This window comes from Bacillus rossius, chromosome 1 (assembly GCF_032445375.1).
Source record: "Bacillus rossius redtenbacheri isolate Brsri chromosome 1, Brsri_v3, whole genome shotgun sequence".
Lineage (NCBI taxonomy): Eukaryota > Metazoa > Arthropoda > Insecta > Phasmatodea > Bacillidae > Bacillus > Bacillus rossius.
This window is the reverse complement of record NC_086330.1, coordinates 150058981-150079860: the sequence shown is the minus strand read 5'-3', so window position 1 is coordinate 150079860 and position 20880 is coordinate 150058981. Positions and strand designations below refer to the sequence as shown.

The following is a 20880-nucleotide window of genomic DNA, read 5'->3' as shown; positions in this document are numbered from 1 at the left end:
AAAACTAACTTCACCTGATACAATGCATTGAAATTCACGTAATAAGCTTTGTACTCACCTTATTCCACGTGAAAATAGCCTTCAAAAGATAAACAACGCCATGCCCGTTCTGTAGTTCACTGCATGGAACGGAACATAATACAAAGTCTCAAGGGCAAATTATAAAGGAGCAAAACACGAACAAATGAAGGCCTGGATTCGCTAGTGAACAAACGAGTGTCTGGATTGGCCAGAAGTTATGGTGGGTGGTTGTAACAGCCTATTGCAACAGACAATCGTAGACCAAGTAAAAAAAAAAGTTGCAGTTATCGTGTGCCTTAAGCAGCAGCCTTTTAGCGGAGTTGTTCGGTAGCGCTACGAGCGCATCAAAACAAATCTTTGTTTGAATTATACGCAACTTTAAAATTTCCAGAATTCATAGAATTTTCCCTGACATTTCCAGGAATTCCCTGACCATTTTAATTTCCCTGACATTTCCCGGTTTTCCCGGTTTTCTAGTCCTGTAGCAACCATGCATTTGTAAACTCAAATAGACACACACAACCATCATATTTACTTGTTTAATCATTAAGGATAGAACATACATTTGGCAACATAAACAAGTTAGCACCCGTGTCTAACCTGATTCACATCAGAGAAACTGACATGTATCATCTTTAACTGTCTTGACTCTAATGATCTTTAAACTCAATCCATCCTTCATTTTATCTGTAAACATGGACAAATGTGACATGGAAATAAATAATAAAAAAACCAATACTTTCCTGATATTGATCACTATCGAAATAATGTTACTAAAAATTATTCGCAGATGACATTGCTCAACATTTTTGCAATATACAATCTAGATAGTGAAAAATTTAACTATAAATAAAGAAGAATATAAAATAAATAAACTCTCTAGTAGCTATCAAATTATCTTCTTCAATGATGCTTAAAGAGAATACATAATAATAATAATTTAGTTTGTAGACTTTTTTAAAAGCTCTAAAATCTTACCTCTTGCATGTGTATAAGGCATCTACTTAATGTTTTAATCTTCAACCATAAAATATTGTAACGGCCTAAAATACTGTAGGATACCAGGGAAAGCTTTTTTTTGTTTTTTAATAGCTAACCAGACTATCAGGAACGGCGGGACACGATGAGGAAATTACAAACGCAGCAGGAAACATTGAAGGACAGGTGAAGTAGGAGTTGGGGGGAATGTTTGCTAACGCAAGCATAACACGGCCACGGAAACAAACAGGGGAGTTGCCACTCGCGCTCAGCGGGCGCGACCTTGATCACAGAGCAGCGAAACTTGGTCATAGGCACAGGGAAGGAGGGGGAGTGTGTAATGACGTCAGAAGCGGCGCCGAAGCGGAACTGTTTATGTTATTAATAAACAGACGCAAACAGGGTCAAAACGGGCTTCTTATACGGAGAGATTTTATTCGAGAAGTCAGAGTCACAGAGTCAGTTGGAAGCCACGCTACTCCGCCGCCGAGACGACACGACGATTGGTGAGTGACCAGTCACGATGCGACGATGGTTTAACACTAGACCGCAGCACAACGGCCTTATGCCCATGTAGCTGGTAATATTCGATATCTCTTTCTCTCATTTCAAAAACTAAGAATACGCATTTCAACAATAACTCAATAGAAATTATGAATAATAAATTAATTTAAAACCGTCACGTAACTTGGGAGAAATTAGTCTGCAACAGTTGGTAACTGCACAAAACAGTAAGAGACAAATGAGGTCAAGAATAAGCTCTAGGAAATGGCCGACAGCACGGTTTATTTATTAACGACAGCATCCCTGATAGGCACAACTATGGTTCAGTAATTATGTGTAATTTATGTGTGATAAATAGAATGTTATAAATTGTAATTATAAAAGACACAGAAAGTAGAGGATTATATGTGTTGAATAAAATGTCAGTTGAAACTGCAGAAATAAACATGTTCTTGTGGAAACGTTCACCCTTAACCTCTTTATTTAAAATGTTTTGCAAATAGGGACTCGTCACCCTACCTTAAGGATAATTAAGGAAAAACACGAGTGGTGGAACCGCCCCCAGAACCTGATACTCATGACAGGGCCGTCACGATTTCAGGAACACAGACGATCCCGGTAGATTCACTTCCATTCCCTTTCCCTTCATCCTTCACGATTCATTTCATTATCATCATTTCACGTACATATTCCCCTCATTTCCATCTTTACGGTCGACACAGATAAGTGTGAGTCGACGGCCGTAACAAATGGTGCTAGGCGCCGGCTATCTAATCATGTTAGACACGTCTACGAATGGTGTTTAGTGCCGTGTTACATGTGGATAAGCCACAGCTATAAATTAAGAGATACACCCATTCTTCATAATGGTACAGAAATTAAGTAATTTTTGAAAGTTGGCCCAGTAATGATTTTTTAAGGAGGTTAATAAATAGGAATAAATATTATATGAAGGTTTGAAGTGAGAGAGAGAGAATTTAATTTTAGTGTAGAGGTTAAGAAATTCCTAGGTTAGGTTAAACATTAAATGTCCAGAGAATCTAACTAGTAATTGGAAATAGTATAATTTATACAAGGGTTATAAATGTTTAGGGAAACAAAAGGTAGAGTAGTGAGGAATAATAAGGAAGTGAAACCAGTAGTTACTTCAGATAGTTCAGATTCTGAGGAAAATAATTTAAGTTTAAGAAATGGAGATATTTATTGTTTATTATTAAGTGTAGTTTCAGTTTCTGATAGGTTAACAAGTGTTTACTTCAGGGTTACAGATTTTAGTCTAAGTGGAGGAAGTATTTGAGATTTTTTTTGAAGAACCAGGTGTTTATTTACAATAAGGATAAAGTTTTACGTAATAAGTTTTTTTAAGTCGTTGAGTTTATTGGAGTTTATCGGGGATTATTACGTGAGGAGAATACATTTGTTAAAAATAAGAATCGGAGCAGCATACAGAAGTTATTTATTTTGAAGAGTCTATAGGGAGATTACGTCCATGTTGAAGTTAGAACGGGATATATGTAGTTTAATAGTTAAATTTACGGTTCGTAAATTAAGACTGAATTTTAAGTTCGTAGCTGTAAGTATCGGTCTAAGTTTAATTTAAGTACTTGATAAAATGCAAGTGTTTATTAATTAAAGATAATTTTACGATTGTAGGTTAACAGAGTTATAATTTAAAATAAATTTGTTTCGTAAATAAGATTTTTGGCATTAATGGGAAGTAAGTTGAATAATTGGGGAGGAGTTTCTTTAAGATGTTAGATAATTGTTTTTGTATTTATTAAGATATTCAGCCAGTGGAGTTTAACAGTGAGAGACAGTGAGATTTTAAGAAATTGGTTGTCTATTAGTTAGGAAGAATGATTGATTTTATGTTTTGAGTCAGTAAGCAAAGTTTAATTCATTAAGTGATATTTGTTTACTGTTATTAAGGAGAAAACAGAAAAAGTAATCTATCTATTTTATTTTTTAATTGTTTGAAGATAAGATTATGAATTTTTTTTTGGAAATTTCTTTGGCATGTTTGAATATTTTTTTTTGGATTTTAAGGAAATTGAGAGAAAGTTTAATTGATTTACATTAGTTTGGAATTATGGAGGTTTAGTGTTCTATTAGCCCTAACTTGATGGTCGGATCCCAAAAAAATGCTGTAAAACCGATAGCCATTTGAAAGGAATGCGGTAGGCACTTGTTTAGAGAGGGGTTGGGTGAAAACTCCTTGGGACTGATCGCAGATCAGGGGCCCTAAAGATTGCGTGTTGCTGTAAAATCAGTGCAGGGGAAAGCCTGGTATGCTTTAATTTTTGGGCACAGGTTATGTAAACCTGGAGTACCATGGGATTTAATCATGTTAGCTGCTGTGGGATATTAAGATTTCCAGGCTCCATAGTACGTTCAGAGTTAATTTTGGGTTTTCTTAAAATGATAAAATTTTTATATTTATTTCAGATATTTGATTTGGGATTGTGAAGACAGACCCTGAGGAATAAGAGTTGTCATGATGTAAGAAGGTGGTAGGCCTAAAGGGTACAGGCACCACAGAGGGGATTTGCATTACATAATTAAGTATAAGGAAACTTAAGAAATTTTGTTGTTGTGTTGGACACCCATAAGAAGAGTATAGGCAGAATTTTTATTGTTATGAGATGTCTAATTTAATTGGGGAAAAAAAAAGAAGAGAGGTTTTAAGAAGCAAAGTAACATGGTCGTTATTTTAATAATGGAAAGAGATTAAGAGGTAAAAAGAAATAGGTAGTTTTTTAAGTAAGTACTAAAGTTTACATATAGAAAGTAACTAAGAATGATTAATGAGTTAAGTTTAGGGTAAAAGTTAAGTTTATTTTGTTAAGTTATGAGTCATAAGAACATTTTTTTGAGAAAGAATTTCTTTGATAGGAATCATGGGAATCTTATGGTAACATAAATAATGTAATGAATAAGAAATAGATGGTAGGTCGTAAGTTAGGATTAACATTTGAAGCAGAATTTAAAGATGAGAAGAAAAACAAGTAGGCCTAAATAAAAAAATAAATTAAAGGGTTTCGACCGACTAAAAGTATAATTTTTAAGTGAACAGGATAAAAAAAAATTATGGTGATGTTAAAACTATGATTTTAAGTATACAGGAAATAAAAAGAGCAGTCAGCACGATGATGAACGGGAGGATGATACTGATCCTAATAATGCTGGAAAACCGCCAGTATCCTGCAGGAGACAGCCACCCAACCACCAGTGGGAGTCATCACCGAGGCGCAGTTCCAACCGATAAGTAGAGCTAAATTGTACACATCCTCCGCACCATTGCATTTTAGAATAACATGGCCTCAGAAATTAAATTCAAACCAACACTGTAGGAAGGAATGGAATTAAGGTGTAGCAAAAGTCCAAATCAAAGTCAGTTCTTAAGCGAAAGGGGATGCCCAGGAGCTTTAGATGTGGCTGTACCATGTGACTGTCAAATGTATCTGGAGGGAGAGTTGAAAATAGATGAAACATACCCTTGTGATTACCAGACTACAACGAAATTTGAGATGATTCATGTTATTCCAGCAGCTTGGTCGAAATTAAAACATTTGCATTTCCCATCACATTTCACTTCCACAAAGACAATTTTCCCACACTTAACAGATTGTTTATAAGAGAACTGGCCTTCTGCCATTCCCCACTTAAATGTATCATTTGAAACGTATAAACAAAGTTCACCAGTTGACCTCAAGGAACCGTATGGATATGTGCAGTATTATTATAGAAACTTACAAACTTTGGCATTAGGAATAGTAAGTATGTTATAGCTTTTAATTACTATCAGAAATCCATTTCTAGTAGGAATTGGAGTGTTGCCCAAAGCGGCAGCGGAAAACGCAGAGGGATTATTTGTGTTAGAACAACCTCATGTGTATCAGTAACACTAATAGCGATGGTATTGTTAATATTTGTTTTGTGGAGATTGTTTAAAGCCAGATGCCGATCCCAAACGAACCAGGTCACGGAGGAGTCACCTTCCAAGGAAGAAGAACAGACACCCTGTGGGAATAATCCTCTAACGATTATTCAAGGTCAAGGGAGGGTTAGGGCAACATTTAAAGATGAGGAGGGAAACAAGTATCACATATGGTTAAGAGTAGAAGAAGAAGAAGTATAATAAATAAATAACTATAAGGTATAAAAATGAGTAATTATAATGTATAAACCAATAAAGGAAGCATAAACGTAGGTTAAGTTGTTAATTTATTATTTTATGTAAGGAGATAAAGAATGTTAACTGGTCGACCAGATATATAGTTATAAAGTTATGAAGCTATGTAGGGAGGAAGTTATAACATTATGTAAAGTTTGTTACAAAGTAAACAATGATAAAAATTAGAAAATAAGAATGATACAGGGTTACATTATAAAGATAAGGGTCAAAATGTTATAGAATAATTGAATTGTTAGGTTAAGTTAGACTTTAATAAAATTGTAAAACCATATCAGGTTAAGAGAAAACAATGTACATTAAAGAAGCAAGGGGTAATCAAAATAACTATGGAAAGTTAAAATATAATTAACAAAATAAGTCTGAGAAAGATAGAATCCATGAGAATAATTAGGGAATAAAGTAAAATAATAGAATTAATTTGAAAAGTAGAGTTGCAACTAAGACAAAGGGTGGGAGATCCAGTTATCCTTACCCTATATAAAGTTACAAATCTTTTAACCAAAAACGTGCAACAACAAAATAAACTACAAGTGTAGAGTGTTCAGAGACTTCTATACGAGAAGATGTTTAAAGTTATAGAAGAGAAACCACGGAAGACAACAGCACAACTGACCCAGTGCACACAAGACGTCGAGCAGAAACTCCAGGCCAGAGGAAAGAAGTTAAGCCCAGCAACCTCCAGGGATGCTACAGAAGAAGCCTGTAGAGTACTGTTCTACACCCACAGACCTGAGACTCATCTAGGGAAGCATCAGCCCCTACTCCAGCAGTAAGCAGACAGGAAGGTGAGCTGACCCCAAGAGACTAGTCCGCAGCAGAAGAAGATGAAACAGCTGGTAGGAAGACACAACACGCCATACACTACGGCCGAGTGTGCGTCAAGAGTCAACCGAAAGCACAAGACATCAGTGAAATACACAAGTGATAGACACTCATGAACTGTTAAACGAACTGTTAGCTACACAGTGAACAGAGAAGAGTGAAAAACGTTAAGACTCTTCCCAACCCATCCTTAAAATCCCAGACTTAGTAATAATTTGCAGGGGAGGATAAGAATAAGGGGCGAAGTGTTTGTCAGTTCAAATGGAAAACTATCTCTCTCTCCGACTTATTTAAACCAAAGTAAGAAAGGAATATGTAACCAGGTATGTTTGTCGTAGGCAGCAGGGAGGCTGTTCTAATTGGAATCGGAAGGGCTGGTGCAGCATATGTAAAGACACCCATGTGGGGGCAGTAACCAAACCAGAACCCCGAGACACAGACGCCTACCCGGAAATTGTATAAAGTGAAATTGTTTTAGTTTAACTCTAAGAGGAAATGAAATCCTGTAAACAATAAGACTGATCAAGGGTGTGAATATGGATGTGTAGAAATGAACCATAGTTGAACCTAGGAGAGTTACCATAAGTAAATTTATGTAAAGAGGTAATACTCCAATAGCTGCATGTCCTTACCCAAAAGAAAAAAAAGAGTTTTATAAAATGGTATAATAATGTAAATAGTAAAGTAAACCTATCGGCGTGAGGACACACCGCTGTTGTGGAGGGGATATTGTAACGGCCGAAAATACTGTAGGATACCAGGGAAAGCTTTTTTGTTTTTTAATAGCTAGCCAGACTATCAGGAACGGCGGGACACGATGAGGAAATGACAAACGCAGCAGGAAACATTGAAGGACAGGTGAAGTAGGAGTTGGGGGGAATGTTTGCTAACGCAAGCATAACACGGCCACGGAAACAAACAGGGGAGTTGCCACTCGCGCTCAGCGGGCGCGACCTTGATCACAGCGCAGCGAAACTCGGTCATAGGCACAGGGAAGGAGGGGGAGTGTGTAATGACGTCAGAAGCGGCGCCGAAGCGGAACTGTTTATGTTATTAATAAACAGACGCAAACAGGGTCAAAACGGGCTTCTTATACGGGGAGATTTTATTCGAGAAGTCAGAGTCACAGAGTCAGTTGGAAGCCACGCTACTCCGCCGCCGAGACGACACGACGATTGGTGAGTGACCAGTCACGATGCGACGATGGTTTAACACTAGACCGCAGCACAACAGCCTTATGCCCATGTAGCTGGTAATATTCGATATCTCTTTCTCTCATTTCAAAAACTAAGAATACGCATTTCAACAATAACTCAATAGAAATTATGAATAATAAATTAATTTAAAACCGTCACGTAACTTGGGAGAAATTAGTCTGCAACAGTTGGTAACTGCACAAAACAGTAAGAGACAAATGAGGTCAAGAATAAGCTCTAGGAAATGGCCGACAGCACGGTTTATTTATTAACGACAGCATCCCTGATAGGCACAACTATGGTTCAGTAATTATGTGTAATTTATGTGTGATAAATAGAATGTTATAAATTGTAATTATAAAAGACACAGAAAGTAGAGGATTACATGTGTTGAATAAAATGTCAGTTGAAACTGCAGAAATAAACATGTTCTTGTGGAAACGTTCACCCTTAACCTCTTTATTTAAAATGTTTTGCAAATAGGGACTCGTCACCCTACCTTAAGGATAATTAAGGAAAAACACGAGTGGTGGAACCGCCCCCAGAACCTGATACTCATGACAGGGCCGTCACGATTTCAGGAACACAGACGATCCCGGTAGATTCACTTCCATTCCCCTTCCCTTCATCCTTCACGATTCATTTCATTATCATCATTTCACGTACATATTCCCCTCATTTCCATCTTTACGGTCGACACAGATAAGTGTGAGTCGACGGCCGTAACAATATTTCAGAATAATGTATTTTTTCATAAGCACTATACAAGAAATAATAACCATATGTGTCACTTATAAACTTAACTTTACATTATTAGTTATTACTCAGCAAGCAAACAAAACATGAAGCTGCCTTGACACAACAAAAGCTTCTCAACCACTCAAAGCTCTTTAAAAGAATTGTTACAATATGTCTTTGATTACCCTTTCATTCCACAAAAGAATGAAGGTTGAAGTGTGGCTTAATGTCTCGTCCACCTCTGAGTAATTCAAGACGATGGGTGACGTGATGGAAACAAAGCACTGATGGGTCCACCAAGTTCTCTTCACCAAAAATCCAAGTTTGAATGCTCCAAGAATCAAACCATTGGTAGCCACTGTGGTCCCTTTCCCATCCTCTCCATTCCAGCAACAAATAGTTAAGTTAATTTCAATAAATATACACAGGTATTTGTAAAATTAGTGTTCACAACATCTTTTCTCTTTTTTACACGTGAAGATTGCTGACCAGCTACACTACTACACTACAGAACCCGTGGTGTTAATAAAATAAAAATATAAAAGAGATATGTTATTTGCTTATTAATTTGCTTTTTTTTTTGTAACATATTAGATAGTTTTATACACCATGTCATTCAGACAAAATCAAATAGATGCAATAAACTAAGCAAAACAAACTCTATTTTTCCTTTTTATAATTATACAATTTCAGTACCAGGTAATATTAAATGCTCTGAGCCGTGCTTACGCATGTCTCACCTGTCCGCCGGCTGCTACGTGTCTACTCATGTCTCACTGTCCTCCGGCTGCTACGTGACTGCGCTCTCTGTGTCTGTGGTTGCTTCCTTCTCACCTCCCTTGCCCCTCCTTGCCTCCCCTCCGCTGGAGTGTGCTCGGTCAAGCCAGTTCAGTCTGGACGGTTCGGGGTCCTTCCCCCCTTCCTTCCCCTCTCCCCTGTGTGCTTACTCCGCCCCTAGGTAATTAGTATATAAACCCGCTACTAGCGGTGTCGCTACCTGCAGTCTGCCTTGACGTTTGGTGTGTGCACTTGTGCACTTGGTGACGTCGAAGCCGTGGTCATGGGCGTGAGTAACATAGAACTTTAATAAAGTGTGTGTTGGTATGTAGTGTGTAACCAGTACAACTGTTTACAGTTATAATATTATTATTTTTATTATGATTGTAATATTAATTGTATATTTCAGGAGCGAATATTATGTATTTAATTGTTTTGATTGTAAAGAGGACAACCAAGGTATAACTGATATAACACATCTTTTTGCCATAGACTACACACTTTCAACTTCAGGGTCTTCTAAGAATTATTCCTTGGAAACTTTATTCATTTGGTCCTAGTTCGATTCTCTTACACTCTAACATCCACGTTTTTATTTCACTATGCAGCTTATTCTGTTTGCTGATACAAGTGGCTAGTTTACCTAAAGTTGTGTTTGTCAATTTTCCCTTTCGTTGGCCTCGTTCTAAGTTCTCGTTTATTATCAGTTGTTCTCTCTTCGCCCATGACCATATGGCTCGCGCGCCGTCAATATTTAGTGTGTTGTGATTTTGATTTAAATATCTGGTCTGACTGCAGGTCACTGGGAAACATTATAAATACCTGGTTAAAGTAGGCTGGTTTACAGATATTGGTTTCTAATATCGTTTACCGATTGCGTCACCACCTGATATTTTTTAGCGCCATGATCTAGATGTATTGTTTAAAGTATGCCTAGTTGTATACACGTATGTCTTGCGTATCGTATGTGTGTCTTTATGGTAAAAGCTAGGATAACTTTCTTAAATCATTTAATCATGATGGACTACTAAGAATACAACTTAATGTATTAACCTTTAATTCATTGCTACGCTTGAGACATCGGTTTATATATTTGTTATGTTAGAGGTTGTTGCTAATGTGAATAAATATTAGTCTTGCATAGATCTTGGGTTATCCTTTAGATGGTGCGCCGTAATTACCCCTACACCTCCTGCTTTCTTAAGAAACCTTGTTTTTTACAATTTTTTTTAAATCATCCTTGGCTGGTTCAGCTTGAAGGATGCTGTGACGTTTTGAACATACCTTGCGCACAGTATGGTTCAGCTCATATCTACCTAATAATATATAAAAATATAAGTATGTATATTTTAAAAAATATATAATTCAAAAATTTAAATAACTTTTACACCTTATTTAAAACACATTATGGGCATACACCAGTGATTTTTTTTCACTGTGTGTCATAAAGAAATCACAAGAATGAATAAGAAAGATGCATGTACAAACACACAAAAAGCAAGCCAAAATCAGCCAATGTCAAATGTTAAACACAAAGACAGCACAGAAAACTCAGTGGAAGATATTAATCGGAAAAAAAAAAAATGGCACGGACGAACAGAGGGCTGACGAGACAGTTATAACAAGAACAGAAATTGCAGACAAACAACAACCTTGGACAACACATTGACAAACAAACCAAAAGGTAATACAAAACATAAACTGGACAACACAAAACAGGCGAACCCAATACTGAAACTAAATAGATAGCACAGCAACGATGGCACAAACACATATGTTGGGCAGGGTTGGGAAAAAAACAGTTTTTTTTTTTTTAAAATCAAAAAACATGTTTTTTATTGTTTTAAACTGTTTTTTTTTGTTTTAAAAAGTTTGTTATGTTTTAAAGAGTTTTTTAAGTTTAAACTTTTTTTGTTTTTAATTTTAATCAAAACCACCACAATATGTTTTGCACATATGGTTTCAGCAGAAGTCCCATCAGGTATAAGGTATATTGCTACACATTTTTGAATATGGAATTCACTGGCATTTCCCGGTTTTCCCTGACTGTAGCCATTCCGGATATTATTAAGTACAAGGCAAAAAGTTCACCTTTCAAGGAGTACTTATTCAGTCCTGACTTTATGTAAGCTTTTGGACATACGCCATTGCTAAGCACAAGTATGTCTGTAGAAGAAAACTACAAAAAACACAAATGACAAAAAAACAAATAAAGCAAACAATTGCTGTTGTCCGGATATAAACACCACAATACTCCACAACAGGAATATGGTCAGCGAAACAAAGAAAAATGGACTAACAGAACGAAAAAACCCCCACAAATGATGATAGCACAAAAATACTGAAATCAAAACATTCAGCAAACAGTTGAAACGAGACAAAAACACAGCAAAACGAAAAGACGAAACAAATACAATAGTTTTTCAAAAAAGAACGCAAAAAAAACCCACAAATGATGACAGCACAAAAATAATGAACCCAAAAAAATTCAGCACAACAGTCAAAATGAGACAAAAACACGACAAAACGAAAAGACGAAACAAACATGACAGTTTTCTTAAACAGAAACAAGCGACGTTTCGGGAACTGCAATCTGCTCCTGTCCTCAGGCAGAGACGCACATGGTACGAAAACACAGGTGTGACCAAATTCCTGTTGTGGAGTATTGTGTGGTGTTATATCCTGACAACAGCAATTTTTTGCTTTATTTGTGTTTTTGTCATTTGTGATTTTTGTAGTTTTCTTCTACAGACATACTTGTGCTTAGCAATGGCGTATGTCCAAAAGCTTACATCAAGTCATGCACTCCCATTGCACAAATCTTTCAAAGATAATACTTATTCAGTCCTGTAACACTAAAAGAGATTAAACCTCTAGTATGGTGGATGGCTTTGGAGAAAAGTACTCATCATGCAACTCTGCACCTGGCAAATCAGTTACACAGTGCAGTAGCTTCGTCAGCTGGTATTGAACGTATTTTCTCCACATTCGGGTTTGTGCATAGTACTGTAAGGAACCGGCTAGGAAAAGAGAAGGCTGCCAAACTTGTAACTGTTTTCGGTGCACTTAACTAACAAAAACAAATTTTAATTAGGTTAGATGAACTTAGTGGAACTGGCACCCTAAAAGGTATGACTGGTTTGACCCCAAGCAGTGCTGGTATTTTATGTTTAAGTGAGGAAAGTGTTTCACTTCAAAACTTCACATCCTAGTCTGGATATTTATCACAATTGGTGACTTACAATGAGACAGTGATGCTTGCGATGAAAATGTCAATAAGCAGTATTCGTTTTCGTAAGAAATAAAACATTTTTAAAATACATATAAAAAAACATGTTTAGAACAGAATGTTTTAAACATTGTTTTAAACTTGTTTTATTCAGAGTGTATTGTTATAAACAATTTTGAACATATGGTTTTAAACATTTTGTTTTAAACGTGCCAACCCTGATGTTGGGCAACACAACGAAGATGGCAAAAATACACAGTAGGCTTCCTAAGACAGACAGTTGTGATGATTCGGAAACTGGCATATGTTCCCTTCATCAACAGACTGATAGTGGACATTAGGAAAACAGGCATTTGTATGTGTTTGACCCTATCTCCTGGCACAGCTAATGACAGGCGAGCACTCACCTGAATGGTCGCCCAAGTAAGAGCTTAGGTTATTGGCTGGTGTCTTGCTCCAAGGGTTGTTGATTTGCAACCCATATAAACACCTGTTTTTCCAATGTCCACTATCAGTCTGTTTGTGCCTAATGACAGGAACAGATGTAAGTTCCTGAAATGTCGCACTGTTTGTATTAACTGTTGTCATCGTGTTGTACAGAATATCTGCATGTCTGTGTCATCATATCATGTTGTCCAGAATATCAGTTTAGTTCGCTAGATTCGCCAGTGCATTGTTGTTCTGTCGTCGTGTTGTCCAGATTATCTGTTATTTATCAACTTTGTGTTCGTCTGTTTGTCCTTGAGTTGCCCAAGGTTGTTTTGTCTGTATTTTCTGTTCATGTTTCAACAGTTTTGTCGTCATCAGCTCACTGTTCCTCTGTGATGTGACATTTTTTCCGACTAATTCCTTCAACTGATTTTTCTGCACTGCCTGTGTGTTAACATTTGAAATTGACTGATTTTGGCTTGCTTTCTATGTGTTTTTTTGTTCATTCTTGTGGTTTCTTCATGACATACAGTAAAAACCAGCAATGGCATAATTTCAAATGTTTTAAATCAATCTTTCCAATTACAAGAATTATTCAAAGTATGTGATTTTTATGCCTGTATCAATTTATTTGTTAATTACTGCTCTACAGAATTCACCCACACATCCAATTATTATTTGAAAATTTATTTGTATTAATTTAATAGTAGTAACTTTTTAAAAAAATTCTTACTTCCAAATAAAAAAATATAAATTACACTAGTAAATGAAACATGACTGAACAGACTGTATCACAAATTACCCATCAGTACTTCAAAAGTGTGTGTGTATACACACACACACACACACACACACACACATATATATATATATATATATATATATATATATATATATATATATATATATATAAAATTGGATGCTGGTATGTATGACGTTGATAAACTCTGCTGGCGTTTGACCGATCGCCATGAAACTTAGCATATCAAAGTGTTTTTAAATTGAGCATGTTTTTGTGCTATCCATTTTTTTGTAACTCAGCGCTAGATGGCTGCAGCGCACCAACTTCTAAACCGCTCAATGATCGCCATGGGTAAACAGAAAATCATAGTTCATACACATACAAACAGCAATTGTGTGTAATTTCTCTATGTCCACCACACTGTCATGTAACGCTATCTATTTCGCTTTAACTCGCGTATAATATATCACCCTGTGTTCAGCCAGGGCAACACCGGGTACTGCAGCTAGTATATTATACTTGCTGTTAAAGGTACTCATACCCTCAAGCATAGTTGTTTAAATGAATATCAATACTGTTCAAGCTGGTTTTATTTACTTGGTACGTTAATGTCTTAAATTTTCTTTTGACTCTTTTTGAGCATGGGCTCTCTTTCAAACTAGTAGGCTAGGTCACATAATTTCTTATAATGTCTACTGCCTAAAGGCAGATTTACCAACTGGTAACTCAATAGCACTGTGGTCCATAAACAAAGAACCAGCAAGTACATAGCAGCAAACAGCTTTAAACGTTAAAATAAAAAATAAAATATCCTTTAAAATATTTTACCTCTCCATTCTGTAAGAGGTGAGGATGTGTGCTCGGTGTGGGCTGACCCAAAGGAGGAGGGTCGTCTTTGCATTTCTCAGCCTCAGTGGTTTTGGGAGCAGCAGCTTTTTTCGAAAATGCAGCGCAGGACTCTGTGCAGCCTATGCTAACTGTTTACAGAGAAAGAAAAAAATTCACTTCAAGTTAAAAAGGATCAAAATAACTTGGCATTGATACACAGAGAGGTTAGAGGTACCTTATGCTTACATACTTTACAGAATATAACGTAACTTATGTTACTGACCTAGGTGGATACACGTCATAATGTACAAAAAAATGTATAATTAACATTTTGTACACTTACTCTGAAAAGGAGTTGAACCCTAGAAGGGATGGTGACAAGGTAGGTAAAATCCTTGTATCCTGTATACTTCAAAGTTGAAAGAAAGGTTCACAAAGCAGAATAATAGGGTTTCAAAGCAGTACAAAACAATAAAACAGAGAACCAAAAAAATTAAAGAATGCTAAAGTTACGAGGTGACTCAAACTAGAGAACAAAAGTGCATAACAATCAAACATTAAAAAAAAAATAAAGGGTGCGTGTACATATGTACATATGCGTTATAAGTTATACTTGCTTGGCGTAGTAAAAAACTAACTTTAATTAAAAGAAATTAAATAATAAAAGGGCTGGAGTGATATAAATACGGTTGGTAAAGTATAATTTTCATCAAATGGAAAAATAAAAAAAAATACTCCATTCAATATTAATATAAAATGTGTATAAAATTTTTAATTTTACTTAGTATAATAATTGACATACATTTTAATTAATAATGAAAATCTATGTATACAGTGAATTTTTATTCTAATATATTAATTTTAATTATTTATTAAATAATAATGTTATATTTCGAAAGATTATCTTTCAAAAAGTGCCGTCTAACAAGGGGTGGCCAAATTCTATTATTCGGCAAAGACTAAGGTGTTTGTGTATTAAAAAAGCATTCAACAGGGACTACGAGAGTAGTTTACAATAAGAGAATATTTAAATTCATTTTTTACTTAAGCCCAGAGTATAATTAAGCTACACAATACACAATAGAGCATTTCATACATAATAATACTAACATTATCATGAGAATTTATTATTAGAAGTTATGCTGTCCGTGAACATTAAGACATATAGATACAAAAAAAAAAAACAATCCAGCGAAATACAATTGCCTCAAGCAATGATATCCTGAAGGGACACACACAAATAAGTACGCCTAATGTAGACGAGCATTACAATTATCAAGGCCATGAACATTTTTAACGCAAGTAACACCCGCATAACTGGAGTATAATCCCTGTACGGACCATCAAAAGGGCCGCCGTGTCAACCAACTCAATTAACTACAAGGCTTACGCCACAAATACAGGATAATAAATTTAAACGTATAGCAAAAATGCATGAACCAAAAAAACTATTACACGCGATAAATAACATCATCCTAATCAATATCATTATCGACTTCTCGGGGGACAACAGCTCTGAGTAACCAATTAATAGAAATTAAACGACAGAAATGTAAATCCAAACACAATTTTTCCGAGGTGGCAGCCAAAAGAGAATTTATACTAAATAGCAAAAAGTTAAAGTTAGCGGATTACATAATGGCAAGGGCCACCGCCTCACTCACAAGAAAAGACACTTACATAGCTTTCCTCCCGAGGTCGCTCTCACACGTCGTTGATAAAGAAAACTCTACTTGAAGACTACATGCTCATGACTACTAAAAAGAAAGAAGAGGGAATAAAACCCTGACGGCCAGGGGCGCAACAACAAGGGGGGGGGGGGGGGGCAAGGGTATTTTACCCCCCCCTTCTGAAACCTTGAAGTGGGGGCAAACGGAGGCAAAGAAAGTGCTGTACAAGTCGGATATGTTATTTACACTAGCTGTGTAATCAATTTTTAGATAATAAAACTGCTTAAATAGCACCATTTTCCACCTTGAAATACAAATTTTCCCGGGGGAGGACCCCCGGAACCCCCGCTTCAATAGGGGGGATCAATGATTCTTTATAAAAAGGTATATTGCCCCCCCCCCCCCCTTTGAAAATATAGTTGTTGTGACCCTGCTGACGGCTGCTTATATGGAATCGGCACGGCAAAGCGCGCATGCCCCGACCCTGAGAGGGTAGGCGAGGAGAAACAATACACAACACTAAGGGGGGAAGGAGGGAGGGAAACATGTGCCGACGCCCGCGGTGAAGCGTGAAGTTTGAAGGCAGCGGACCTGAACGCTGCAACTTTATAACATTATATATATATATATAAAAATTGGAACATAACTTCACATAAATAAATACACTTGAAAAAGCTTATTAACACAATTAATTACAATAAGAATAAATAAATGTTTTTAATCATATGAACCAGTATTTAGTATTCAATATCAATCACTAAAGTATATGATTTAAAAGCACATATATAATTTTTATTAGTATGTAGCTTTTTTTTTTCATCCAATGAAAATTTTGTTGCATGGTGCGTGCACATCGTAAAAATTCACTCTTTATCATTTTTTCATAACATGTCTAAAGAAGTATAACTTCAAAGAGTTAATGTATGAACACAAAAAAAGGGTGTTTTTCTATAGTCAAGACTCTTTAAAAAAAAAAGTTAAAATTTATTTCTTTTATGAGTTTATCTGATCATATCTGCATATTCTGTAGAAACAGCACAGTTATATTTCAAGTACAATAGAACCTCTGTAAGTCGAACTCGAAGGGAGACACCAAAAAATTCCAGTTATAGAGTTTTCGACTTATGGAGGATTTCGACTTAAGCGGATTTTGATACGACATAAAGAGGTTGAGATACATTCTTATACATTTTGAGTTAGAGAGGTAAAATAAATAAAAATTCAAGTTGCAGAGTGACAAACATATTTTTATTTATTATAAATCAACATTATTTCAAAACATCCTTAAAATAAAAAAAATATCGCATTAAAAAAGTCAGTAATTTTTTTTTGCTTTAGATAATTTGGTTGTTCACTATCTATAGCATTGTCTAAGGTATAAAGAGCAGAAAATTCTTATTCTTCAGAGTTGCTGGTTTGCTCTATAAAATTCCGTAAAGTATTCAATGTGGTTCATGCCTCTTTGATGGAAACCCATGGAGCGCATGTAGTATTGTTCGAGTCTTCTATGTCATCTAAATCATTAGTATCGGTGTACTGAGCTATTGAATTGATAATTTCGTCATCAGATAATGTTCCAGCAGTCATAACTTCATCATCGCACTTCCAATTTTTCAGCGAGACTCAAAGTTTTCAGTTTACGTTTCACAGCACTTATGTTTTAACAATTTTATTTTTAAACTGTTGTACAAATTGATGTGTAGCAGTCATAATAGTCGACAACAAATGACTTGCTTCGCTAAAGTTCAAATGAAATAAAAAATAATAAACTTAAACACCTGACACCAAGTAAGCAAACACGTGAGTCATAAATTTGTGGTAATCCTATTTATTGTATACTCCTAAATTGATTTCTAAGAAACAATGGTGTACTAACATTGTCGACAAATTCTTAAAGTCGGCAACTTATTTTTCTTCGAACTATAGAGATAATAAGTTTCAAATAATCAAGTTGTAAAGGTTGTAAAATAAAACATTGCTATGTTCGAGATACAGGGGTTAAATTTAATTTTTCGAGTTATGGAGGGAAAATCTGTACCATAATGGCTTGGACTCACTGATTATTTCGACTAATAAATGGTTGAGATTTCGAGCAACGGAGGTTTTGGGGCTTGAATAGAAGGGAACACAACATTTTTTCGAGTTTGGGAGGTTTTCGACTTATCGTGGTTCGACTTAAAGAGGTGCTACTGTAGTTAACTGGGAATTTACCAGGTAAATATTGAGCACAATAGCATATAATAACATGGGAAAAAAAAAATTTGAAAATGTATTTTTTTATATCCTTACCTTCTACCTAATCACTCTGTAAAATGGCATTGTGATGTTTTTATTATTATTATTTTTAGCTATGGCAGAAATATTTTGTAGAATCATGTTCATACAAATATATGATTTTTGCTATGTCTAATTCTTGGAACAAGATGTTTGCATATCATTTAAAATTTGAAAATCCATTTTATTAATGGTTGCAAACATTTTTATAATTATTCTATAAAATGTAATTGTGAAACTTATGTAGTTTACAGTTTAATCGGACAACTGAATACGCTCTGTAAAATAATTAAACTATTGCTTACTAGTTGGAAGCAATTACAACAACAGTAGGATTAGAGTGAAACCCGTTATAATGTTACTGCATATAATGTTTTCCTGCTTACATCATCAAAAAAATTTTAAGTTCCGACATTTTCCCCATAAGGACAATGTATTTATTTCCTGCGTATAACGTTTCATGAATAATTCATTTCCTGCTTAACATCAGCTGTCTAAAATTCCATAAATGCAAAAAAAAAAACATTTTTAAAAACCAAACTATTCCAACACTCATCCCATCTGTGAAGTTTAACATGTTAAGAAACCTTTACTTTACACTTTACAGTAGGCGGATCATATCTAGATGCCTGAGTGACCGTTACGGCCAAGGCAAGCAGGCGCTTGGAGGGGGTTAACCTTGTGACTGCGCATGCGCAGAGTGCTTGCAAGGGGGTTGATCACGTGACTGCGCATGCGCAGAGCGCTTGGGTTAGGCTCATACTATCGGACCAGAAAAAATAAACTTTTTTCTGTAGTTTCTGTGCAAGATTCAGCCAGATTGGACTGTCCTATTTTGTTTGCACTTAGTCATCTGAATTCGCTACATTATGTGATTTTGGTGTTGTGATTAATTTATATTAAACATGGTTTTACTGTAATCGGTCCGGACTTGAATACACTTTGTCTTATTGTTACTAGTGTTAATTTTGTCTTGTGAATACGTGTGTTATGAAACACTTTCGAGTGCGTGGCTAAATAAATTAATTTGTTGTGTGTTTTGTTATCACGATGCCACCGATATTATCGACGGCGAAGGGGAAGAAACTGCATTCACAAGCCCGTGAAATAATTTATAATGTATTGTCATTCATGGAGAATGAAGCTAAAACTATAGAACCATCTATTCCAAAAGAAAAGGCACAGTTGAGGACAGCTGCAGCTACTGGCGTGTCTCGTAGCGCAGTGCAGAGAATTAAAGTAGAAGCAAAAATGTTGAGCATCGGAGAAGGATTTTCTTTCGTAACACCTGATGAAGAGACAGAAGACATGTAAATACGACCTAGATAATTTTGATCAAGCAGTACTTCGCAGAACTGTATATAATTTTTATGTAACTGAAAAATGTGTCCCCACAGTGGAAAAAATACAAATAAAACCACAACAGGACATTAATTTCCAAGGTTGCAATGCAACTTTACGGAAAATTTAAAAAAAGTTTGGTTTTCGGTGGCGAAAAACTAAGTCGCAACGTCTCATTTTAATTGAAAAGTCTGATATACGACAGAAGCGAATAGAGTATTTGAGAAATATACGACGTTTCAGAAACGAAAATCGTAATATTGTGTACATGGACGAGTCTTATGTTTTGTCGTCCAATGTGCAACAGAAATCCTGGAGTGATGACTCGACCCACGGCCTGTTGACACCTGTTTCTAAAGGACAAAGATTAATAATGGTTCATGCTGGCGGTGAAAATGGTTTTGTCCCTAATGCCTTAGTGATGTGGAAATCTCAACAGGCTACAGGAGACTACCATCACAACATGAATCAACAAAACTACGAAAAGTGGGTAACAGAAAAACTTATACCCAATATTCCTGCTAATACTGTTGTTGTTCTAGACAATGCACCGTATCACAACGTCAAAATAAATAAGTCACCAACATCTAACTCGACTAAACACGACATGCAACAGTGGTTGCGAGAGCATGGTATTCCTTTTGCAGATGACATGCTCAAGCCAACACTTTACGCAATTATTAAGCAGCATAAGCCGAAGCAAACCCTTTATTCAGTAGATGAAATTTTAAAATGTTATGGGCATACAACACTGCGTTTGCCACCATATCACCCTGACTTAAATCCCATCGAAAATATATGGGCAAAAGTGAAAGGCAAAGTGGCATCGCACAATGTAACCTGTAATTTACGAGACGTAGAACAGCTCTGCGAAGAAACATTTAATATTATGGGGGCAGACGACTGGAGACCATACTGCGAGCATGTGAAAAAACTTGAAAACGAGTACTACGACCGGGATGCACGTACCGACATAGAAATTGATCCCATTATTATTAACCTAGGAGGTGTGGACAGTGACAGCGGCAGTGGCAGTGGTGATGACGACTGTAATACGGGTTATTCAAGTGATGCAATGGAAGGTATCGCCCCACTGCCAGCGAGCAGCGAATAAGTCAGATGAGAAGTCAATGTTT

At 36.0% G+C, this 20880-nt stretch overlaps 1 protein-coding gene across 4 annotated transcripts in view; it reads right to left on the bottom strand.

The window, feature by feature from the left end:
* Nucleotides 1–20880, bottom strand: part of LOC134546281 (xaa-Pro aminopeptidase 3) — a 53400-nt gene that overhangs the window by 17192 nt on the left and 15328 nt on the right. For all 4 annotated transcript variants that reach the window (XM_063388989.1, XM_063388987.1, XM_063388988.1 and 1 more), the window contains exon 2: nt 14460–14608. Coding sequence is in view for 2 of the 4 variants with exons in the window: in XM_063388987.1 (XP_063245057.1) it covers nt 14460–14608 (149 nt within the window). In the remaining 2 variants the exon portion in view is untranslated. The remainder of the gene's footprint in view (nt 1–14459; nt 14609–20880) is intronic.